A 22491-nucleotide genomic window follows, 5' to 3' on the forward strand; every position below is an offset into this window, starting at 1 on the left:
CAAACATGAATGACTTACCGGATACCTATTGATATACAGCGTATATTACGTAAGTTCTAGGCAAAACAAGGGTCATTTGCAAATCATTTTACTATGCTTGTTAATGCTATTGCTTGAAATTGTTAATACGTCTTACTCCAAGCGAAACAAAATCAGTCTCAATCTAGTGACAGCGACCGGAAGTCCTCTGACTAATGACACATGTTTATTTATTATTGTAGTATGTGTCATAATTATGATTATGCAATTTTGATGGCATATATGACACAGTATATGTTACACAGAGTTGTTCACACTGCTGAACACAGTGCGATTCTCACTTTAAACGAGCGCTACATGTGAGCACTGACACTTTTGTTAACAGTGTGAAATTACCCCCTCCTTAATAATTTGAGTATTTTTAACACTGTAAATCGTGTATTCACATAGTCAACTATGTGAACACACGGTGTCACATTGCGATCTTTTCAACAGGGTGACATAAAGAACAAGGACCGTTTCAACAAAACGTTTAAGAGAGCAAATGAGGACTAAATTATGATACTATTAATATGGACTACGTGTTACTTACAGAGGTCTTACATCGACTTCTACAGGACACCATGCTCTAACTTCACATACTGTGGTTGATTCTTTGCTCTCTGGATGTGTTGTATTTACACATCTACCCGTTTTGATACCTGTAGCAAAAGAAATGAAAATAGAAATAGTAAAGGGAGACACTACGTTGGCGGTGAAATCAAAAGGATTTTTTTTTTTTTTTTTTGGGGGGGGGGGGGACCTTACCCATGTCATAGTCACAACGGTAAATTGCCAATTCGTCCACTGCCAACTCGTCCACTCATCACATGGTCTACCTTCATTTAGTCTAATTCCATTCCGTCCATCACCATGGACTAGCATCATTTTAGTCCAATAACCATTTGGTCCAATCATCAATTCGTCTAATCACCAGTCGGTCTATGACCATTTCGTCTCGTAACCAGTTGGTCTAATACTCGTTGTTTTATTTTCATTTATTTTGCCCGATTAACACTTGGTCTAATTAATTAGACCAACTGATATACGGACTAAATGGCTATTAGACCAACTGGCTATTAGACGAAATCAAGTTAAATAATAATTAAATGCTTGTCAAGGGTGGGCGAATCTCAACAGTAGTTTCGTCCGATGATTCAGAGCTGATGAAAAATCGAAAATATTTTGTTTGACCAGGGTCAAGGACGAAACTGCTGTTCAGATTTACCGACCCTCGACAAAGACTTCGTTATGCATGAAGGGCTTTGGACCATAGATTCTCTACGTTCTAGAAAGCGTTTACATAGCTGCTGCATAAAGTCCCTATAATTAATTATATGACAGCTATGAGAACAGCCCAAAAAATCGAGCATGCATGGCCTGACAATAACACGTTACAGTCACACCAACAAAACCAATTCAAGACATATCAAAATCATTGTGTTATTTTGAATGACGTTTTATCGATCGGTATCAAGTTGGCTTAAATGGTGTGACTGCAGCATAACGTGACAGTCACACCAACGAAACCAACCCAAGTCAGACCAAAGGTTGTACAGTGTGTTCTGAGTGTGTTCCCAGTGTGGACCACCATGTGAAATCACCTTCACACTGTTAAATTTGAGCATTTCAACAGTGTGAATTACATATTTACATAGTCGACCTTGTGGACACGCTGTGAATAATCACACTGTCTAGGTGTCTACAGTGTAAACAATTATTCACACTGTTAAATTTGAGCATTTCAACAGTGTGCATCACATAGTCGACCATGACTGTGAACACGCTGTGAACGGGGTATCCACAGTGTGAAAATATCTTCACACTGTGGAATTCGATCACTATAACAGTGGACTCATGAATAAAATAGCGTATCTAACCATGGTAACAGGCGTCAATTTGGCGCACTGTGACAAAAGCGCGCATCAGAATTGGACATTTTTTTTATAATCGCGCAAGATACGCGCTAAATTAAGCGTAATTTATACAGGAAATCTGCATAAACCATGGCTTAACCGTGGGTTTTCAAAACCTCCTTTGTGAATTTGGGCCATTGTGGTCTCACTGTGTGACACTTTGGTCTTTCTATCAGGGCTGTTTGATATCTCGCTACATCTTCTAAAACCCAATACTTATCATCATCTTATCCTTCAAAATAATGACAACAGAGATAACATCTCCGACAGGAAATACACAGGTCGTAGTACTTCGATGGAAAGTGTTATTAATATGACCTTTCACGATTCGATTAAGCATTTTACACATTCGATTGAATGTTACGGTCTGACAGATGATGTCAAGATATGAGCACTTGGCAAGAAAATCATGAAAATTCATGAAGAAAATTTAAGTTGTTAACGATTTACACTTCGGCACCAATGTCGGGAGTGAAATATTGTACACTCCGAACAGGGCGAAGACCATTTTTAAAAACATAATGCGGACCGTTTCGAATGGCGCAAGTGACGAATATAATCAAGACGACGGCAACTTTTTTATTTATTCGAACATCACAACAATTATAAGTGTCACATGAAAACTTGTAAACGTACAGTGAGACGTTTATGTGCTATCCATTAAAAATATTAAGTGCGCATTTGCAATGATAATGATATCAATGCTAGAAATTGTTTATGGATTTTGTTGCAATATGCTTCACATTTTGTGAACTTTGAAGTTGATCGCAAGACTTTCGATTTTCTTTCGGGGAGTTTGGGACTCACCAACACTGACCAAATGACTTCGACCCAACCGATTACCACATTATACACGTCAAACAATGTTCACTACTTATGCCTATGCCTAAATTACAGGAATTTGCAATCAGGTTAGCAGGCGATTCTTATAAGACTAGCCAAATTTGCTTTTCTTGTTTCCCGCCAAAAAGCCCCTGGCGCCCGCGGAGAAATGGAAATTCCGCAACGAATGCAGGAAGGTGCCGGTCGACCGGTTTTCTCATCAAACACAGAGTATCTCCTCTCAATTATAATGCGTTAAGATCCAATAAAGCGCCGACATTTGTATTGTAAAGTGAGAGATTGACGAACACAAGTGAGAGGAGGCCGCAGAAAGATAGCTGACGAGAGCGACTGCGTATATGGTGTTTCAAAATGCCTCGGGGTGGAAAATATGTATGCTTTATCCAATACGACGTGGATACTTTAACATTGTTAGACTTCTGCTTATACGATCAGGGAATTTAGTAAAGACGACAATAAATGCATTTGATAGATGGAAATTCAGAAGACATTTATTTCGATTGTCATACTCTTGTTACACCTACAGTAGACACAGTGGACATTTTATGTTAGAACCTGCTGACAGGCCTGAAGTAATGTTAGGAAGTAATAATTAAAAGTACATGAGTTAAGTTGGAAATGTAGAGATTTTTTCTTTATTATTAGAGGAATGCACACTCAACAAGTCCTGCTTTTTAGTGGACCCCTCCATTTTCTCAACATTTATTTAAAGAGTAAAGATGAATAAAAGAAGTTATATGCAAAATGCTTTATCATGAATATTCTACAGTTATTTTTATCATGATTATCTGGTTCATTGATAATCATATTGTTTAGTGTCTATTGTTATTTATCTATGTCACATTGTTATACTGTATATACTTGTATATTCATTTATATTTTTGTAATGATTTATTTTACTGTTAAATTGAGTTGAGTTTTATTGAAAATAAACCAAACTGAACTGATAAACAAAATATTGTTGTGCGTCATAACTGCGATTTTTCTCATATATAGTGCTGCAAAGGGAAGGCACTGTTCCCGATTTTACAGAACATATCACATTTATTAAAAGCTATTCGTTCGTACTTTATCTGAAAGCATATACAAAACATCATCATACTATACATGTATAATATATATATATTTATTTATTTATTATTTATTTATTTTGTTTTATTTATTTTATACTGCAGGGTAGGCCTGTTCAGTTCTTAAAACTGCTTTACAAAGGCGCCCTGCAGTTTAAAATACATGTCAAGATAAATATAAAATATATCATCAAAAAACATTCAACGTCAAAAATACAAAATACAAACTATTTAACATCAGAAACAATTAACATAAAACAATTAAGAGTGGGAAGTGACAATCTAAACATACAAGTACATAGCATTGTAAATCAATGGAATATTATTTCGCTCTTCATCAATTCGTATGAAAGGCTTTGCATAATTTTTTAAAAACTAACAAGGAGGTACACGTACAGTTCAGAATGCTTGGGAACCAACCATTACACCATGAACTGCTCATGAATTATCATCTTGTTAACTCTTTTTCGTTATTAACGTTATCATTTTATGTTATTCTGTATTACTCGAGCATATATCATATATCCAAATCCTTTACTCTCATTTACTATTTGTTATCAAACGTATGGTACTTGTCTCGTATTTTAATTTGTTCCTTTGTTTCTACTTGTTTAATGAAGTTTTGCAAGAAATTACTGCCTTTCATTAAAGTGGCAAAGGAATACAGGTGTATATCATGCATGTAATACAAATATAACGGGTGTAAAAATTGTGAGGAGGCAAGTGCACTTCGACAAGCTAATAGGGATTTTTATTTTCTTTTACGAAAAACAACTCTTCTTCTTTATTTTTTTCTGAGTTAGCCTCATTAAACATGATTTAAGTGATCAAAAAGGAAAGTCAAGAACATTATAAACCTCATCGGGTTTAATAAGAGGAATTCATGCCAGAATTAGTATTCTGACGCTTAATAGAACATCATGAACATGGTATCTTTGAAATTCGAATTTGTAATGGGATAGCACAACATAACCATCTCCGGACATCACATTTAACGAGAAGGCCTGATTTTTCCTCCTTTTCAGGTGTAGGAGCATGGATTGTTGTAATGATGATCGAACAAACATGCATCGCTTCAAATGCCAAATAGTCACGAAAGCTTATTCCAGGGTATGTCGTGAAATAGCGGAGAGGGTATTAGACGTGAAGTTTAGGGGAGGATGGATCGGAAATTGACCCTTCGAAGAGATAACCACGCATTTCTGAAGGTATTGATACCCAAAATGAATGCATGGGAATAAATGCAGTGTGTAAGACAGTAAATAAGAATCACTAAGAGAATTAAAGATTCTTAAGCTGCTTTACTTTACCAGGATGTAGTTTGAACTATCGCCGCGGCAATGCCACAGTCATACTGACGAAACCAATCCAGACTAACAGAAGATAAAACGTTATATTCAATGGTATAAAAACGATCATATTTGGAGTCGGATACGTTGGTGTGACCGTATAGCACTATCATTATCAGCATCATCATCCTCATCATCATCATCATTAACGTCATCATCCTCGTCGTCGTCATCATGATCATTGGATCATTATCGTTATCATCATGATTGTCATCACTACCATCATCACTATCATAATCATCATTAATCATTACTATGATCATTAGCAGGAATTGAAGCTAAAGTTGAAGACAACATTCTAAACTATAAATAAAGCCGCTGAATGATTTTTAGACGTAGTATAAAATTTAAAGATTTAAAGAAAGATTAATTCAAATCTAAAAATAAAATTTTATGGCAATAATTACTGGCATTTGTCTTGTCGGATCCTTGAACATGTGTCCACTCCAAAAATAAATCCAGTCTTTCAATATTTTCGCACTTGTCGTTTTACTAAACAAATTTTGTTCTCACTTGATAATTGGACCAACCTTTGTTTCAACAAAATGGCATTGTAGTACGAAAACTTGCTGGATTCATGGGAAATTGACAAATAAAGCCTGATTGTGTATTTTATTCATGACTAAACGGGTGTTAAAATTAATATTCTTTTATTGATATTGATTGCCTGAAAATGTCACTTTTATTACCAAAATCATATATATATATATATATTTATCAAACCTTGACCCTCAATAATTGTTAAAACTAGCCAGGTGGTTAGCGCTTGACCATTGATTTTCGCTGTGTGAACGTTGTTTTTTTGTTGAAAGCTGACTCTCTTTTGTGAAGAGCAATGCCAACACATGGTCATCAAGCACTTGGTTTTGTGATATAAGTTGATACGTAGCACACAACTAAGTAACGAGATGCAATTATATTTTCCTGACAAACATTTAAAATGTCCTCCTTTGTTTAAAATATTCATGAGAAAATCAGTACAACTCAGAGTTTTGTAGTAATTATGTTAAATTTCATAACGGTCGCAACCCAACTAAAACCAAGTGATGTGCCTTTGAAACTACCAATGGTAAATATCTAATTGCTTTTATTTACGATAACGATCAACTATTTCCGATATAAGACACTCAATATGATTGTTACGATGCAATTAATCCATTTTCGTATTTCAAAGCCCATATAAATAAAACATACATGCATGTAATTCACGTAGTTGCGACGTTGCACACGGCTTCCAGTGAATAAACCTGATGGACATAGGCCGAAAATCGTCCGACATTATAAGTACATAAATATCTTAGTTAACAATTTCATGAAGAAATTTGATTTTTGCTTTTAAGATTTCTAAATAATTCAAGGTAACACATGGAGCTATGATATTATAATCATGTTAATAAATTAGTGAATTATATGAAAATAATTCTTGCAGAAACTTGGGTAGCAATATCTAGCCCGACAGGGATACTCTGCGTCAAACGAATCGTCATTAGGAGATCCATCATTCTGTCAGGGATCAAAGGGGGTATTCCACATCCGAAGTACTAATCAAGAGAAGGTATAGAACCCCCCACTTCCCCCCCCCCCCGAAAGAAAAAAAAAGAGAGAGAGAGAAGAAAATAGAAAAATCTTCCGACTGTTCTCTTGTTTCCTGTGGCTCGTCTCTAAACAGCTAAATACCATTTTTGATTTGCTATACAACCACATACCGGCAATTTCGACTCCAGACCGGTAAAGGTGTTACATTATCACAAGGGGAGGCTATCGATCGGTTTGGGATCATAGAAGAGGGGGGGGGGTACGTAATAGCACACAATAAATTGTCCCTCAAAAGAAAGGGAAAGGGGGGACAAATTGTCTAATTTCTCGGATTTATAGCTATTAGAAATGATTATCAATTCTACCATTGGAAGGTTAGGAATACAGGTATCAGATGTCATATATTCGTATTGGAAGGTTGTCAAATGACTCTTCTTCATCTCTCATGTATTTCCATACTTTCTCCGTATGTTCTTGTATAGTAGTTTCTTTTGATGAGTTTCACTTCAACTGACACCTCTACCACTTTTAGACCTGTAGACTATAGCCATCAGTCAAAGATGAAATGTAATATTGAGCTTGGCTTATCTTTCATCGTGTCATCTTTTTATCTCTGACCCGATCAGTTTTTCATTACCCTCATCCGATCTTACCTATCTCAGCCCCGCTCTCGGCTTTCTCAAAGAAAAGTCTCGCCAGATTCTCATTTTCTTCCCTCCGGTTCATAATCTCCCTCTTTTTTTCGCGTTGTAAGCACTCACCTTTCTGAATTCCAAGTGATGTGAATGCATGCGTGGAAACACCGGTAATCGCGCCCTTCTTAACCCCCAACAAGGATTTAACTATAGAAGAGTGTAATTGATAAAACTTGTCATTCGTTAAGGGCTCATAGCTTGAAAATAGCACCCAATTCTAAGAATTATATTTTAAAATGTGACTGAAGTAAACGTCACAAATTTCATATTTGGGCAGCAAAAATAAATCAACAAGCGAGGTATCTAAATGAAGAAATTTTCTGATTAGCATAATATAGCATATTAGAAAAAGAGGAAGCCCCTGTCTATCAAAAAAAAGATGCATATGATTCTTCGCTCGACACGCACGCTTGTAATGTTGGCAACGAGATGTTTCGGAAGACAGGCAGTCGCGCCAAATAAGGCCACATTAATTGTTAGAATATCCATTTAAACCTTCCAATGATCGGTCACACTCATTTTTTTATGGCCCAAGGCCCAAGAATACCCCCCTAATGCATTAGATGTCGTATCTTCTGAAAGTACCGTATTATAACAGAGATGGCCCATTCTTTATTTCGCACCTCACAAGATTTTACTCGCTCTTACCAAAGACAGCCCTTGAACAAATACGGGCCTGACATGCAGTGGGTTTTACCATCGAGACAAACATTGCAAAATCTGTCGTTCTTAAGCTTCGCTCCCTCGTAGATGTGCAATAATTGAAATATATTGTTTTGGTGGGAGGGGCGGGGGAGGGTTTGTCGAAAAATTACCCTCTGTTTTTTTTTTTTAGATCGGTCATTAATATCCCTTTTAAATAAGTAAACATTTTTTTCTCGAAAGAATTGATTCCCAAAACGCAATGTCTTCGTTAAATCCCGGAATATAATGCACTTTTCTGACCCTCTGAAATTGTTATCATGACAACGTTTCATCCACTTGAAATTTTAAATATGATTAATCAAAATGATGATGAGATAAATTGATAAAGACAGCACTTATCCGATCCGTGGATTATTTTGTACTCAAAACATGGTAACCTTTTACCCGTCTTCCATACTCTTCGAATTCTCTTGCGTATCCCCCCTCTTTGTACAAGCTCTTCTTGGTGCCGAGCTTAAATCGCTGGGGAAATTAGCTGAATAGAAGTGATTCCCTTAAAATGATTGTTTGTCATGTCGGATGTCTTTGATGGAGCGTACAACCGTTTACAATGAGCTAAACGAGTCAATGTCTTCTAAAAAAGTAAGCGAATAGGCAAATTCACTGTAACTGGCGCTAAATAATAAGGCTCTTTACAATGTTGACTGTAGCCATCAGGAAGTTGGTGAGGAAATCTCCCACCACATCTGCGTTTGTAAAAATACAGCAAGCAAAAACTGTGTCAGTATCTGACGTTACCCACAAAAGATATGAATGGTAAAGATGTGAAATTCCTATTACAATATCTCATGTCTAGGATTTATTGAGAGGGTATATGTTAAAAACTAAAAGTATACACGAGACCAAAATAAAACGTCTAAATTGTATGTTTCCCTTTTATGCTATGCTATATTCGACTTGATAGTAACTGACGTTACGAAACTGACGTACCCGACATACTGTAAGCATTAATTTTGTCAAAGGACTTACACAGATAGTCATGGGTAGGAAAGGTTCGTAATATTTTTAATCCCAAACCAATCTCATCTTATAATCTTCAACTTAGAATTCGTGATAGAATTGATAATTAACCTGACTCTCCCATTTAAGTTCGTTTTGGTCACTATTATGTTGTCCAATGTGCTGTTCTAAACTCCTTAACAGAGATGTAAATAATACCAAAATAACCCTTATTGTTTCTGCATAATCCCTAACGCAATGAATCTTAAACACGTATTAAGTTTTGAAATACTGCCTACTGAAAATAGAAGGGATATCCCAGATGGAGTGAGATTGCCCTTGATGCATTCAAGAACTAAAGCTTGAAATATTAGATCGAATTTCTACATAGAATGTGTCTTTGTAACGAGAGAAGGTCATTACATTTTAGTTTTAAATAAGTCCTTGTGATTATTTACCTTGCTTTAATGAAGCATTATCGGATATTAGTTTCTAATGCTTTGTAGACACTAGAAACTGATTTTCGTGTAACTATTACATTATCAAATCATGTGTTCAATTCGTGAAGTTAAAGAAAAACACACCGGAAAACCAGAATACAATTTCAGTGATCGGTGTCATACAACCGACATAAACTTTTAACTGTCTAGGCCTACTTATGTCCATTATTTAAAGACAAGTTACACTTTGTAAATGGAATGAAATTTTCATAATTCACCTAAATTATCATTCTATGCCTAATACTTTTATAAGTGCTTTAAAAATATTTTCTATATCATAAAAAGATTCTAAATTCTGGACAACTTTAAATAATAAATAGCTATCCCATCAGAGGAGATTAGATTTCGACTCGATGGGATTATGTCAAAGTTTGTTATCGACTTTTATTTTATTTACACAAAGAACGACAATGGCAAGAAAAATACAGAGAAATAGATATCGAATTACTCTCAGCGGATCAACTGCCATTTCAATAGGGATTATTATGTAGGTAACTTGTTTGCCGTGATGTATCACGAGTAACCCGATCCCCCGAACGTTATGCATCTTCTACCTTACAGTGAAGATCCACATGAAGATACAAGATGGCTACTTTTAAAGACCACATGCATTGAGAAGTACCACGTGACTTTGTACACGAGCCTTAAGCGATTCAGCACCACGCAAAGCCGCGTAATACACAAGATCAACCAACCCCAGCGGGTGGAAGATGAGATGACTTGTGATGTAGCTATCAACTAATTCAGCTCCTTAAGATAGGTAAGCTACCCGTCTCAGGTTTTTCCCTCTCCGTGCTCTCAAAAGTGTATTAACAAGGTTTAGACAGAAAACACGCACTTCGGCCATGTTGACATTGTTCTAGTCGGGAAAGCGCCATATCGTCTTCTATTTACTCTTTCTCCTGTCTCTTGGTTGAGCTCAGCCTAAATTCCTGCGGGAGACAGAAGTAATGAAACGGTCTTCTTCTCGCAAACACGGAAGTTGCGGACCTGTGACGTCATAATAGGGAGCCTTCAAAAGCACGACGGCAGGAGAAGAGGACAGAGGATTCGGATTGAAATCCATCTGCGCATGCTCAGTTCGCGATGTTTAAATCAGTAAGCATGCTCCTTGCGACTTCATAATTATGAACCCACCATTCTATTGCGTCTTTTCCATCTTTCATTCGAGAATTCCCTTACTTGTTTGATGAAGCCCCCCCCAAAAAAAAAAAACTGTTAAAATGACTCTTTTGTGTGAAATGATTAAAAATATCACTGGGTTATTTATCATTTTTTATGATCTGAGGAAATCACCTTCATAAATGCAGGCAAAGTGAATGGGGACTCCCCCCTGACAGTAAAAAACATAGCTATGTTCACAAAATTTCTATGAGTGTATGATTAGATATTCTGTTATCGTGAAGACACTATCCGGGACATAGCATTAAACTAAACCATAACCAAGTGAACACATGCAGCATTGTAACACAATTACAAATGGAAATTATAGAAAACCGTCATAAGAGCTGAAACCAAAATGAAGTATAACGGAAAGTGGAAATCATAACAATGTTTGCAAGTTACCTTGGCAGGAGGAGGGGGAGGAATTGGTTATGTTGATATGGTTTTCTCAAGTAGAGTTAAGTAAAAAAAATACAGTGAGGGTTTAGGTTTTTGAAGAGGAGGAGGTAGTAAAGGCAATGAACTCTATCATCATCATGATCATGATCATCTCTATTGGTGCTCAGTGGGGTGTGGAAATGCTTTTGATGCCCATTAAGGCGTCAAGGATTCAGGGGGAGGGGATATTTCAAACATGTCTCATATGTATTTTCTACCGACTTTATAGTCCATAATATCTTTACTAATCGGGCTTATATGCATCTGTATTATCTTACAAGCCCGCCCCCATCCTTGGCGCCTATAAGTTTTGGGACTCAAAAGCATCTCCACACCCCGCTGCCAACCAAGACACGGTAGAGTACATTGCCTTTATATACCGCCACCTCCGAGTTCTCCAAAACCTAATCCCTCATGGTATTAATTCACTAAGCTACACTAGACATAACCATTGAATAGATCGTCCCTTTCTGCTACAATTAAGGCAAATATAGGTTTATGTTTATACAAAGCTGTGATCATTTGGAAAGGTTTTTATTGAATGCTTGCTTTGATTATGATATGGTTGTGTGCTTGCAAATTGGATTCGTTTTATGAATTATTTTCGTAATTATTGTTATATTTTTGTAAAGTTAAAGGACAAGTCCACCCCAACAAAAACTTGAAATGAATAAAAGGAGAAAAATTCAACAAGTATAACATTGAAAATTTCATCAAAATCGGATGTAAGATAAGAAAGTTATGACATTTTAAAATTTCGCTTCATTTCACAGTTTTATATAGATGAGTTAAATTGAAGGAAACAATACTCGGAATAAAAATAAAATTTCAAAGGGTCCTAACGTTTGATTTCCAATATCATCACTCGATCATCATGGCTTAAATTCAGTTTGGAAATGTCATCTACGGACTGAAAGGTGAGTAAATGCCCAATGTGTGAATATGATCCTAGTTTGGACCCCAGTGTACTGTCAAAGACTGATTATCCTTCTATATGAACTGAATTTTTCATGAGCGATCATCATGATTACTGTTTTATATACCCATTATCTGCTGGCCAATCCGTTATAGGAGAACACATGAAAATACTATGAATATTAGAAGGAATTTACTATATGAGAGGCCCCCCTGGTGATTATGCTTAAGAAACACCGACAGCACACCTATGTCTCTTTAATTCACACATCAAACAGAATAGGTAAATATCAACATTATTATGCTCGTACACGCTCTTCGATATCAATAGTTATGTGATTGTTCTGAGGGCTCAAAGGCATTATTAAAAAACATGTCAAAAGCAGAAACGTGTACCAACATACCAACATCAATAGAATGAATAAATATATTTTAGTTATATCAAAGCATTCTTTCGATTATTTTTTTTATCAGACTAAACAGTTGAGGAATCAGTTTCGTTACCTAGTTGATATCAGTGATCTTCAGAACTCTGCAACTAAAAATCTACGGAATAATTATTGGATGAAATCATATAAATATTTCAAAACATCTATTTTTTCGGGGGGAGTAGAAGAAATATTGAGGTCAAACTCGTTTACAATGCACAATATTTGGCTTTGAAATATTACGGAAAGTACCAAATTAAATATTTTTTCGTCAAAGGGTCTGGAATCATCTATTTTTGTTGAGGAAAAATAAATAAAGGGGCGTTTGAAACCCCATTCAATCCACACACCCTTGCTTATGTGCGTGATATGAATGTTAAAAGGAATTCCGGGGAGAAATGACCATGTGTATGCACATTATACAGAACATACATGAACCCTACGTGGTATGATTAGAAAATAAACATCACGTCGCCTTGGAGGAGACAAACTAGAATCAGACATAGCGGACATAGGAGCCCCTTGAGACACCACACAGACATATGAATTATGATTGGACATATACGATAAAATACAGAGGACTTAACCTCAATTCACACTGTGCGATCCACATCGAGGCGATTTTGAATATCAGCGGTAATAGATCTCTCTTTATCATCAATATACCCTTACATAGTAATGAGGTTCTGATTATCATACAGCGATGCTTAAATCTTCATTATGATACTTAAGCCTTCTTGTTTGAGAGAGGCCTCATTGGATATGGATATTTGTAATGCTAGACGCATGGACATTGACGCCTGATAGTGCAACATAATTTTGTATAGCTCAGTCGGTAGAGCAAGGGGTTCGGATTCCGGTGACCCGGGTTCGATTCCCTTTTGATGCGCTAGTACCCTTTCGTAAGACATTAATCATCATTACTAGGTCTAAGACTTAGTAGTTACTAGACCGAGTGAACGGCAATTAGACTAAATCACTGCAGACCAAAATAGTTGGCCCATGTGCTATAACACTATCTGAGAATTAAATCAAGTGTTTGCGAGTAGACCATGTAAATATGAAATAAAGCCTTGATTCTCGACATGGGTAGACACTAATGTGTCACTGTATTTCTTCTTAACCACCTATTAGGCAATTAAACTGTTATCAGGATTAGATCCCGTACATTTTAAGCAATTGCTGTTTTACTTGATGAAGGGGAGAAGGAGGAGTAGGAGGAATATCTGGAGGATTGCCCTTGATAGAGACTGATGTTTGCTCGACGGTAAAATAAACACAGCTAATTATAAAACAAATGAACACATGCTACCGCCATAAAGACTCCTCTGTTATGACTATATGGCTTCTTCAGCATGTTTAGAAGAATAATTAATCAAACGAACAGGCCGGAATATAGATAGGTCTTATGATTTCCATGTTCTGTTCCATGTTGTCTGTTCTAGGTTCAATATATGAAGATTGTATAGCTACATAAATGCATTTCCAAATATAAAGACTTCAAACATCGGGGTGAAATCTGTCATGATCAATTGAATTTGACCTATAGGTTTTTATACTCTCGGGATAAGTAATTTTTGTGATCTAAACGAAAACTGTAATCGGAATATTTCTTTATATTATACACTCTAAAAAATGATGATTATCAAATGAGTTTACATAGAAAGGTCATTCAGCATGTTCAGTAAACTTTTATTAAATGAAACAATTTTTTTTTTGCTTGAAATGTGGTCCAATTGTTACTTCATCAGAAATAGGAAAATTTGGCATTTACGAAGAAATGTATGAGCCTTTTGTCGCATATTTGTGGGCTATATTTGTAAATAGTTCAGTAACATAATATAAAAACATACAGTATTTATCTGAGGAACCGAGTGCTATTTTTTGCAGTTCAGGCCCAAAATTTGTGGATTCGAAAACTAAGTAGGATGTAAGGGAGAGAAAATGGAAATAAAAGGGACGGACAAAGAAGCTGAGAAAGTAAGTTGAGGTAATTAACCCCAAAATGATAACTTATGATTAACAGGACTATGATGACAATGATGACGATGATGGTTGTGATTGAGATGGCGGTAAGTGATGGTTGAGACGATGATAATGGCTTTGATGATTTTGTCCTTGTTGTTGATGATGATAATGGTGGTGGTGATGGTAATGATGATGATAATGAGAACAAAGAGAACGATGACGGCGATGGTTATAATCATGATAATGTATTGATTTCAAAGGAGAAAATAGGATTGAAGAGTGGAACGCAAAAGAGAGGATGAAAAACAGACAGGGAATCAAATGGGATCACGAAGTGGATTCTAGCTAAATGAGATAAGTTTGTGGGAGAGAAGTCGGAAGTCGAAGTTCACTTTACAGGGCAAACACCAAGAGAGGGTGTCCCACCCATAATGAAGAAAATGAAGCAATCAAGCCGTTAACTTGCCTAACGCTCAGAAATTGAACCTGAAAGGCCGAGCTTTAACCTTAAATGAGAGCCAAATTAAATCACAGTCACCAGCCATCTTTAATTCCGCGTCCACTTTAAATTCAATATGACGACGCGGTCTTCATTTAAGTGACAATGATGCGTATACGACGTCATCGAAGCTTAGATGGAAATCGGCAGAAGTTGATTTCAGGAAGGGAATATTATATCTGAGCTGTCAGTTGTTTAGTTCCTTGTTTGTAGTCGTTTTGTTTTGAGTCTGCGATCAATTTCTAGAAGGCCCCACATTGTGTGAACAGTTAGAAGGTCAGGATAAAACTTCTACAGTGCCTATACGAACACACAAACTCATTGGTGAGAAATAGTCCTCACTGCGATATTCGTGATGTTGTTGTTGAAACAACAAATGTCCAGACAGCGTTTCATCAACAAACATCGTCTGATAATTATTCTTGGATTTGAGTGTCTGGTTGAGAAGCATAATGGTCTGTTGCCATGATAACTATCGAATTACACAGACTTTATTAAAAAATAAAGCATCTCACAAGTCCTTTTACTCACCCAAAGTTTGTTGAATCATAAACAGTGAGCTCATAGGACTCTATATTTTCTTTTCTTTCTAATGATTGCATCGGAGACAGTTTTCAGTCAAATCAAAATAGAATGCATCATTGTGATAGATCACTAGTCATCGCCTGTCAACATGACCAAGGACCGTATCGTCTCATAAGCGCGAAATATCCGCATGCAGAGCGTTCATAAACAAAAACTTCGCTTCAAAATTGAAATGTTAGAATTCAATTCAACAGCATGTTCCCAAGAGGTCGCAAATTCCACTCACTTCCAACCTACAAGTTGGGAAAGATCATGAAACTGATATATTTTAAAGCATTAATCTTCTTATTGGGTTTGCTCCTCCCGACGATTCTACTATTCCCCAAATCGGCGCCGTTCTCATTTCAACCGATCCAGCAGTGTCTCGTTATATCGCGAAACTTGACTCCCGTAGCCGTTTTCAAGCAAAGCTGTTCGGTTAACCGCCCGTGCTTCGTCAAATAGATTGATTAACATTAATATACGAGCAACCGAGTTTGAGCGAGCATAGATCGATACTTATGAAAGGAACGATACTTCAAATGATAGTTCGTCTCATCACTGGAAAGAAGCTGATTTAAAGAGAGAAAGTTTTGAATAAAATGCAATTTTATTTGTTACGATATCATTTACGTCAACGAATAACAAATTAAATTAACCTATTGAATTTCTTTATTACCGGTACTATAAAATGTGAAAAAATGTTAACAAATATACAAATTGTCTTACATATCCCTCAGTGGGTTGAAGAGACAGTTCTGCTATTAATCCAATAAATGTACAAATGGGCGTGTAATATCTCCTTAAGTTAAAGTGCACGATGCTGGCGATGATGAAATTTGTGATGAATTGCGTTGGGCGATCACAGTCTGAGCTAAAATGTCCTTGAATACAAAGTCGATGACGATAAACACTTAATTTCAGCAATCCATGGTTTGAAAAATGTTTTCTAGAACAGATTGATGATCTTGATGAAAATTGAGAATAACTCTCTTAAATAGTTGCAAATAGGTATTTAGATATGAAAATAATACCAAAGAAGTTAATGTTGTATTCCACATAGAGATAAACTCTAGACGAATAGATATTCTAGAATCTGAAGTTCTGAGTTCTGATACCATCGAATGATCTCCCAGCCTTTTATATTCTAGGATCTGAAATTTGAGTTATGATATCATTGAATAATCTCCCTGCCTTTTACATATATAAAAATTTCTAACCTTCCAGAAAAGTCCAAACCAATCGTTAATAAGAACATTTTGCTTTTTCCTTGATTAGTCCAATTCTACACGTTCTACAAGAGTCTTGAATGACCCCAGTGAAATTATCAATGTAAACAACATACCTAATCCTATTGCCATTTTTACTTGTCAGCAATCCGTATTGTCTACTGGGATCGCTAATTATATTTACTGTTCACGTTTATCACGTTTACATGTGATTTTCTGCACAAGTGATTTAATTATACCCAAAAAACGTTCAAACAAGCTAATAGTAGACAAGGAAACAACGTGGTCACTGCATTTTCATCGGCTTATATACTACTGTCTCATTTTGCTCGTTTCTACATGTTAAATCATCGATTACGATCGACCGTTACATACTGCTCTGCATATTCGAATTGCAAATTTATGCGTCTGTAAGTTCAAACTTATGCCAAACCAGCCGCCCTTTCACACGGTAAAAATCGTAATTTGAGTGATTATTCAAGTGAAAATAAGGCTAATAAGGAATATTTACCACGTGTAAAAACAAACTAGAACATGATTAGAATCACGAACGGTAATCACAATCACGAATTCAAATTCTACTCTGGAGGTGAATTATACTTAAGCTTCACTCAAATTACGGTACGAATTTTGCGTGTGAAAGGCTTGGCCTTCAAAACATGTTTTGGGGCGGAGCTTACGTGACCTTTCAAACACTTCCGTAGATAAGTGTCATATACTCATCGTAGAGTGTACTTGTGATGAAGTGCTTTGATTGACAAGTCACCAAGGACACATACTGGGGATTCTCGGGAATTCGAGTTTAAATCAGTTTTCGAGTGAGCGTGTGAAAGGCCCGATGATTCTAAAGACGAAATGCAATCATTACTACAATGATGATTCAAGATTCACGTGTGAAAAGGCCCTAAGACATGTGATCCAAAAATCCCGTGCTGTGAATTGTGGAGAAAACATGCTTAAAATACTGAATCAATAGTCCTAAGCAGCTAGAAACTCTTCGAAACAATGTGATCGTATCGAATAGTCTGCTAGCTTTTGGACCCGTTTAACATGCATGCAATGTCCTGCATTTCCTTCTTTGATCTTGAAATTACCTTCAGGATGTATGCGTGAAAAGAGCACATCGCAATGTAAAACTATATTGAGCGATAAAGAAAAGACAGGGTATGCCCAAAACAGACGTATCGTCTGGCGGGATATCGAGCGATCGATATTCAGTCTTCGGTATCGCTTTAGAGTGGGGGTTATTACGAGTGTTAAAACGGCCTTGACACGTGGTTCTTTGAATTCTCGCCACATGTTACTACAAGTCTATGTTCCCTCCCTCTCCGAGTCTTTTCATATTTTCTTTTCAATCATACCTCTTCTCAAACTCGCATGTCCCTATATCCACCTCCATTTCCCACCTTCCGTCCCTTCACCTTCCTTTCTGTTTTTCTTGCCATCTTTAACGTTCCTTCACCTTTCCCCACAATCTCCTCACGTTTCTCCGACATGAACATGACGTGTTATACAATCTGTGTTTCGCTTGGTGTTCCCCTAGGTTAACAAAATCCTCTGCGAAGGAATTTTTGTAGCCAAGATTTTCGCTTTACATTCATTCATTCAAGTTACCTGTGCTAGTGGAGAACGAATATTCCTTTTCCGTTGATAGACAGATAAACCTAATTATCTGGTAACAATCTGTTTCCAAGAACCATTCCTTTTCCATATTAGCAAAATAACAACAACCAAAAAATAAAAATCTAAGAGCAATGGAGTCAGATTTGGTAAGATGGCCTCATTCATATCGCGACCTTGATTTAATCTTCTTTATGGCTGTATATCATATAGGCCGTTTATAATTCAATCTTCTAAAGATGATTCTATATTCGATACACAGATGGAGATAATTTCTTTTCTTAATGTAGATGAAAAGATCTTGGCGACAATGAAAATGAGTTTCTATTTTATCACAAAAATCAAATTCCATGAATCATGAAAAATCTTTTATTTTTTGTGTCGAAAACCTTAACTTAACAGGAGACATTTTAAGCAACTAGTCACCTTGCGCTGCCTCGAACAAAATAATTTGCAAAAAATAACAACATCTCTTTACTCTCGAAGCGTGCCCAATGTAAGGATACACATAATAAATTCCGCTTGTTCGATTAGCTCTTACCTCAGGCGTTTAAACACACAGCTTTCATTGATTTTACTCCGCACCGAGCAACAGGTGCTATTCCAGCCCCTTTGTTTTAAAACTTAGCACCTGGAATAAATACATTAAACGGCTTGAAAGAAAGACGGCATCACTTTTCTCTCTCTTTATAACAATTCCTATCAAGACCAGAGCAGTTTTTCATGAAGAGTACTGTTAGAGATTTTTCACCGACTAATTTTCTCTCAGCCAATCAAATGGAAGGATTTCAGTAGCTTATAACATCCGTCGGTGAAAATCTCTGACAATACACTTCGTGAAACGCTTCCACTATATGTGAAGTGTCCAGTTGTTAAAATATCAGTGAATTTATTCACGATTCCATTTTCGCTCGGTGATGGTTTGACCGAGTCTTATATTCGTCCCCTCCGAGCAATTTTCACGCCGTCTGTATCAAATTGTTAAATAAATATGTCAAGCATATGGTTACGAAACTGGTCACAAGTTGTCTGGTCAAGGTGGGAGGGGAGGCACCTGTCCTTGTTCTCCCCTGTAATTAAGCCTTTTCACCCTAGCTGCAGCCAAGGATGTAGCTGAAACAGTCGATTTCTGCACGGTTGAGGTTCAATACGGCGGATGGGAAAGGAAGGGAGGAGCTGCGCAAAATACCATGGACCGCATCCGTCATGGCGATGTCTTAGGTCGGGCACTCTTTATATAGTAAGGTACTGAGAAAAACACCAGTGTGTAATAGCAAAAAAGCATGACCCCAGATGAACCTGAACAAAGGTCGCTTATTATAACCAAAGGTGATATATCAACACCGTTGGTGCTGAAGCAACACCATAAATGTTAAAGGTTGGGTGTAGTACTTGCCACGCCCTTGCATGCACAACAACGATGGTGTAATTTAGACACCACAACTTTTTCGGAGTTTTCAGCTCAACATGAATAATAATGATCAATTATATATGGAGTCAGCATTACATCAGATGAACTCAATCTAATGAAGATATGAAACCCCCACGGCTTGTGCGTTGAGGCTTGGGCTATGGCCTATGTTCTAAAACTAGGGGAAGCCAGAAAATCAATATGTTGTTCATTTCCTTGTGCTTTTTTATGTGTCCTGTGCTCTTTCCAAATACTTTAATGTTAAAACTACAGTATTTTACTTATTCCCAGACACACTGTAAAATATGAAGTGCTAAGTTAGCACTTACAGTGCTTGTATAGTGACTGCACTACGAGTGCTGATTTTCTTGTTTAAATTGGAACTAATTTAATCCTCTTGGGGCTAATTTTGTTCCTTGGTATTTCAGCTACGAGTATATTGATTGATTAAACTTTTAAATTTGTTTATTATATTTCTAAATGCGGAATCAATAAAATCTGGTATTCCTCTTTCGATTCTGTCTTCATCGCTATCTCGCGCTCATTCATAACCTTTGTTATTTCATTCCCCGTCTTTTCATATCCGTCCGTTCAATATCCCTTACTATCTATCAGCGTCTATTATTTATTCATCATGAGTAATGTGATACGATAGTATGAATGCAGGAGGAGAAGCCCCAGCTTCATCGCTGTTGAAAAAAGAAAATATAACTTACCATTTCCTGTTATGATACCCTCGTCTGGTGTACATTCATCATCAGACGTGCATGTATCCCTATCAATATCGGGATCCTGCATTCAAGATGAGAGGGAGGGAGAGAAACAGAGAAAGAAAGAGAAAAAGGGAGAGAGAGGGAGAGGGGGGGGGGGTAATGATCAGAGCGATAGGGAAAGGGTGTTGGGGAACAGATAGAGAAAAAGAAAATAGCATAAGGGGTGAAAGAAAATAAAATGAGGTAGAAGTTTCATCAACATCATTTTTTAAAGGTACAAATATGACTCTTTAATTACCCTTGAAGATTTCAGTATCATGACGTTTAACAATGCATGCTACCATTCTGTTTCTCATTCTCTTTTTTAATAAATTGAATATTTCCTTCCATGAATATGCTCAATGTAGATGTATAATCATAAAGTATGCTAAAAACCACCGAAACCACTTCATGATCTCTTTACACAGGATTTATATATATATATATATATATATATATTTTGCTTCCGGCGAAACAACAATATTGGCATACAATTAAAAGAGCTATTCAAATGACAGTCATAACGCTTGCAGTCATTATGAATTCAAATGACATGAAATGAACGCGAGATTGAAAGACAGAGAGATTATGAAGAAAGTATGAGTTTAGAATAGATTAGACTTGTAAAAACGGAGAACCACCACGCAGAAAAGACTGAATATATTAAACAAAAGACACAAGAAAAAAGTAGTACATACCTCTGGACATGATCCCTTGATTGCATTGGCGATAAGACCATATTTGTCATGACGAAAAACCCGTTTGTTTGCTGTGAGGACATGGACCAAAAAATGTGTCAAAATAGAATACTAAATTATGAGGTTGAATCATTAATTCAATAAGTTTAACATTATGTTAGATACGTAAAAAATTAAAAAGGAATCAGGATAAATATACTGTATATGAAGTTAAGAAGGCATGAAGAATAAAATATTGAAGTTTATGTACAAATTTTAAAAGGTATGTCACTGCCCTATCAAGCATTAGTTAGTAACAGATAATGTAGCACCTGTTTTGAACGCAATGATTTTCAGATAGTCATGATGATACATATTTCATCTAGCAGTAAGTTATAATAATGTGGCATTATAAGTTATCAATTACTATAACCAATTTAACGAGCAAAGTTACCCTTCCCTTAAAAAAATGCAAAGAAACAATCTAAATAGATGTTTGTGTCCGAAAGTTATTGAACTTACAGGGCATCACTGTCATCAAAATAATATAACCCCGAGTAAAATTGTGATGGTATGATGATGTTATGACTTCAGTAACACGTCTTTCCGATATATTTATATTTTTGTTGGAAAATTATTATGAATGATCAACTATACCTGTGCAGGTATGACGTAATCTGAGACGTCCCACACTCTATTGTATCTCTCTGGAAACGGTGTCCTGAGGTCTGAAGAATTGGATATATTTGTGTAAGCAACTCCTTTTAGTTTCGATGTGGCTGAACCCTCAACGTTATCTGTGCTTTGGTAGCCCTTTTGCCAAATTATCACGTACCTGCAGAAACAACATAAACAACAAATGAGATGTTATTTAAAAAAAAACAAGAGAAAATAATGCTTGAAGCCAGAAGGAAGCTTTATGACTACATAGTCATGTTGCCAGACTGGCTCGAAACTGAGTTCTACACCAATGTCATCGATTTGTATATAGGCTTCGACCCTTATCACAGAGTATACCTAGGTGGATACAAGGCTCTCAGTCCCGTGACTGATTAATAATTGCACAGGGTTTTTGCTCGCATTCCGAACATTCGGGTAAGAGTACAGTCATTGAAGGGGCTCCCATAATTTAATCATTTTTCAAATAATCATTCATCGAAAGTCGGGACTAAACTTTTTCGGAGATTGCTCAAAGTTTCAATTTGATTGCTCAAAGGAGCTTTTTTTAAAAGCATGGTAAGTAGAAAGGACATTT

General features: G+C 36.5%; 1 protein-coding gene across 1 annotated transcript in view; it reads right to left on the minus strand.

The window, feature by feature from the left end:
- LOC121406873 (P2X purinoceptor 4-like) overlaps window positions 1-22491 on the minus strand; it is a 142831-nt gene that overhangs the window by 51539 nt on the left and 68801 nt on the right. The window contains exons 2-5 of the mRNA XM_041597743.1: window positions 21894-22071; window positions 21258-21368; window positions 20524-20599; window positions 572-680 (exon numbers count right to left, since the gene is read on the minus strand). Of these exons, the coding sequence (XP_041453677.1) occupies window positions 572-680; window positions 20524-20599; window positions 21258-21368; window positions 21894-22071 (474 nt within the window). The remainder of the gene's footprint in view (window positions 1-571; window positions 681-20523; window positions 20600-21257; window positions 21369-21893; window positions 22072-22491) is intronic.

Source organism: Lytechinus variegatus, chromosome 2, assembly GCF_018143015.1.
Source record: "Lytechinus variegatus isolate NC3 chromosome 2, Lvar_3.0, whole genome shotgun sequence".
Lineage (NCBI taxonomy): Eukaryota > Metazoa > Echinodermata > Echinoidea > Temnopleuroida > Toxopneustidae > Lytechinus > Lytechinus variegatus.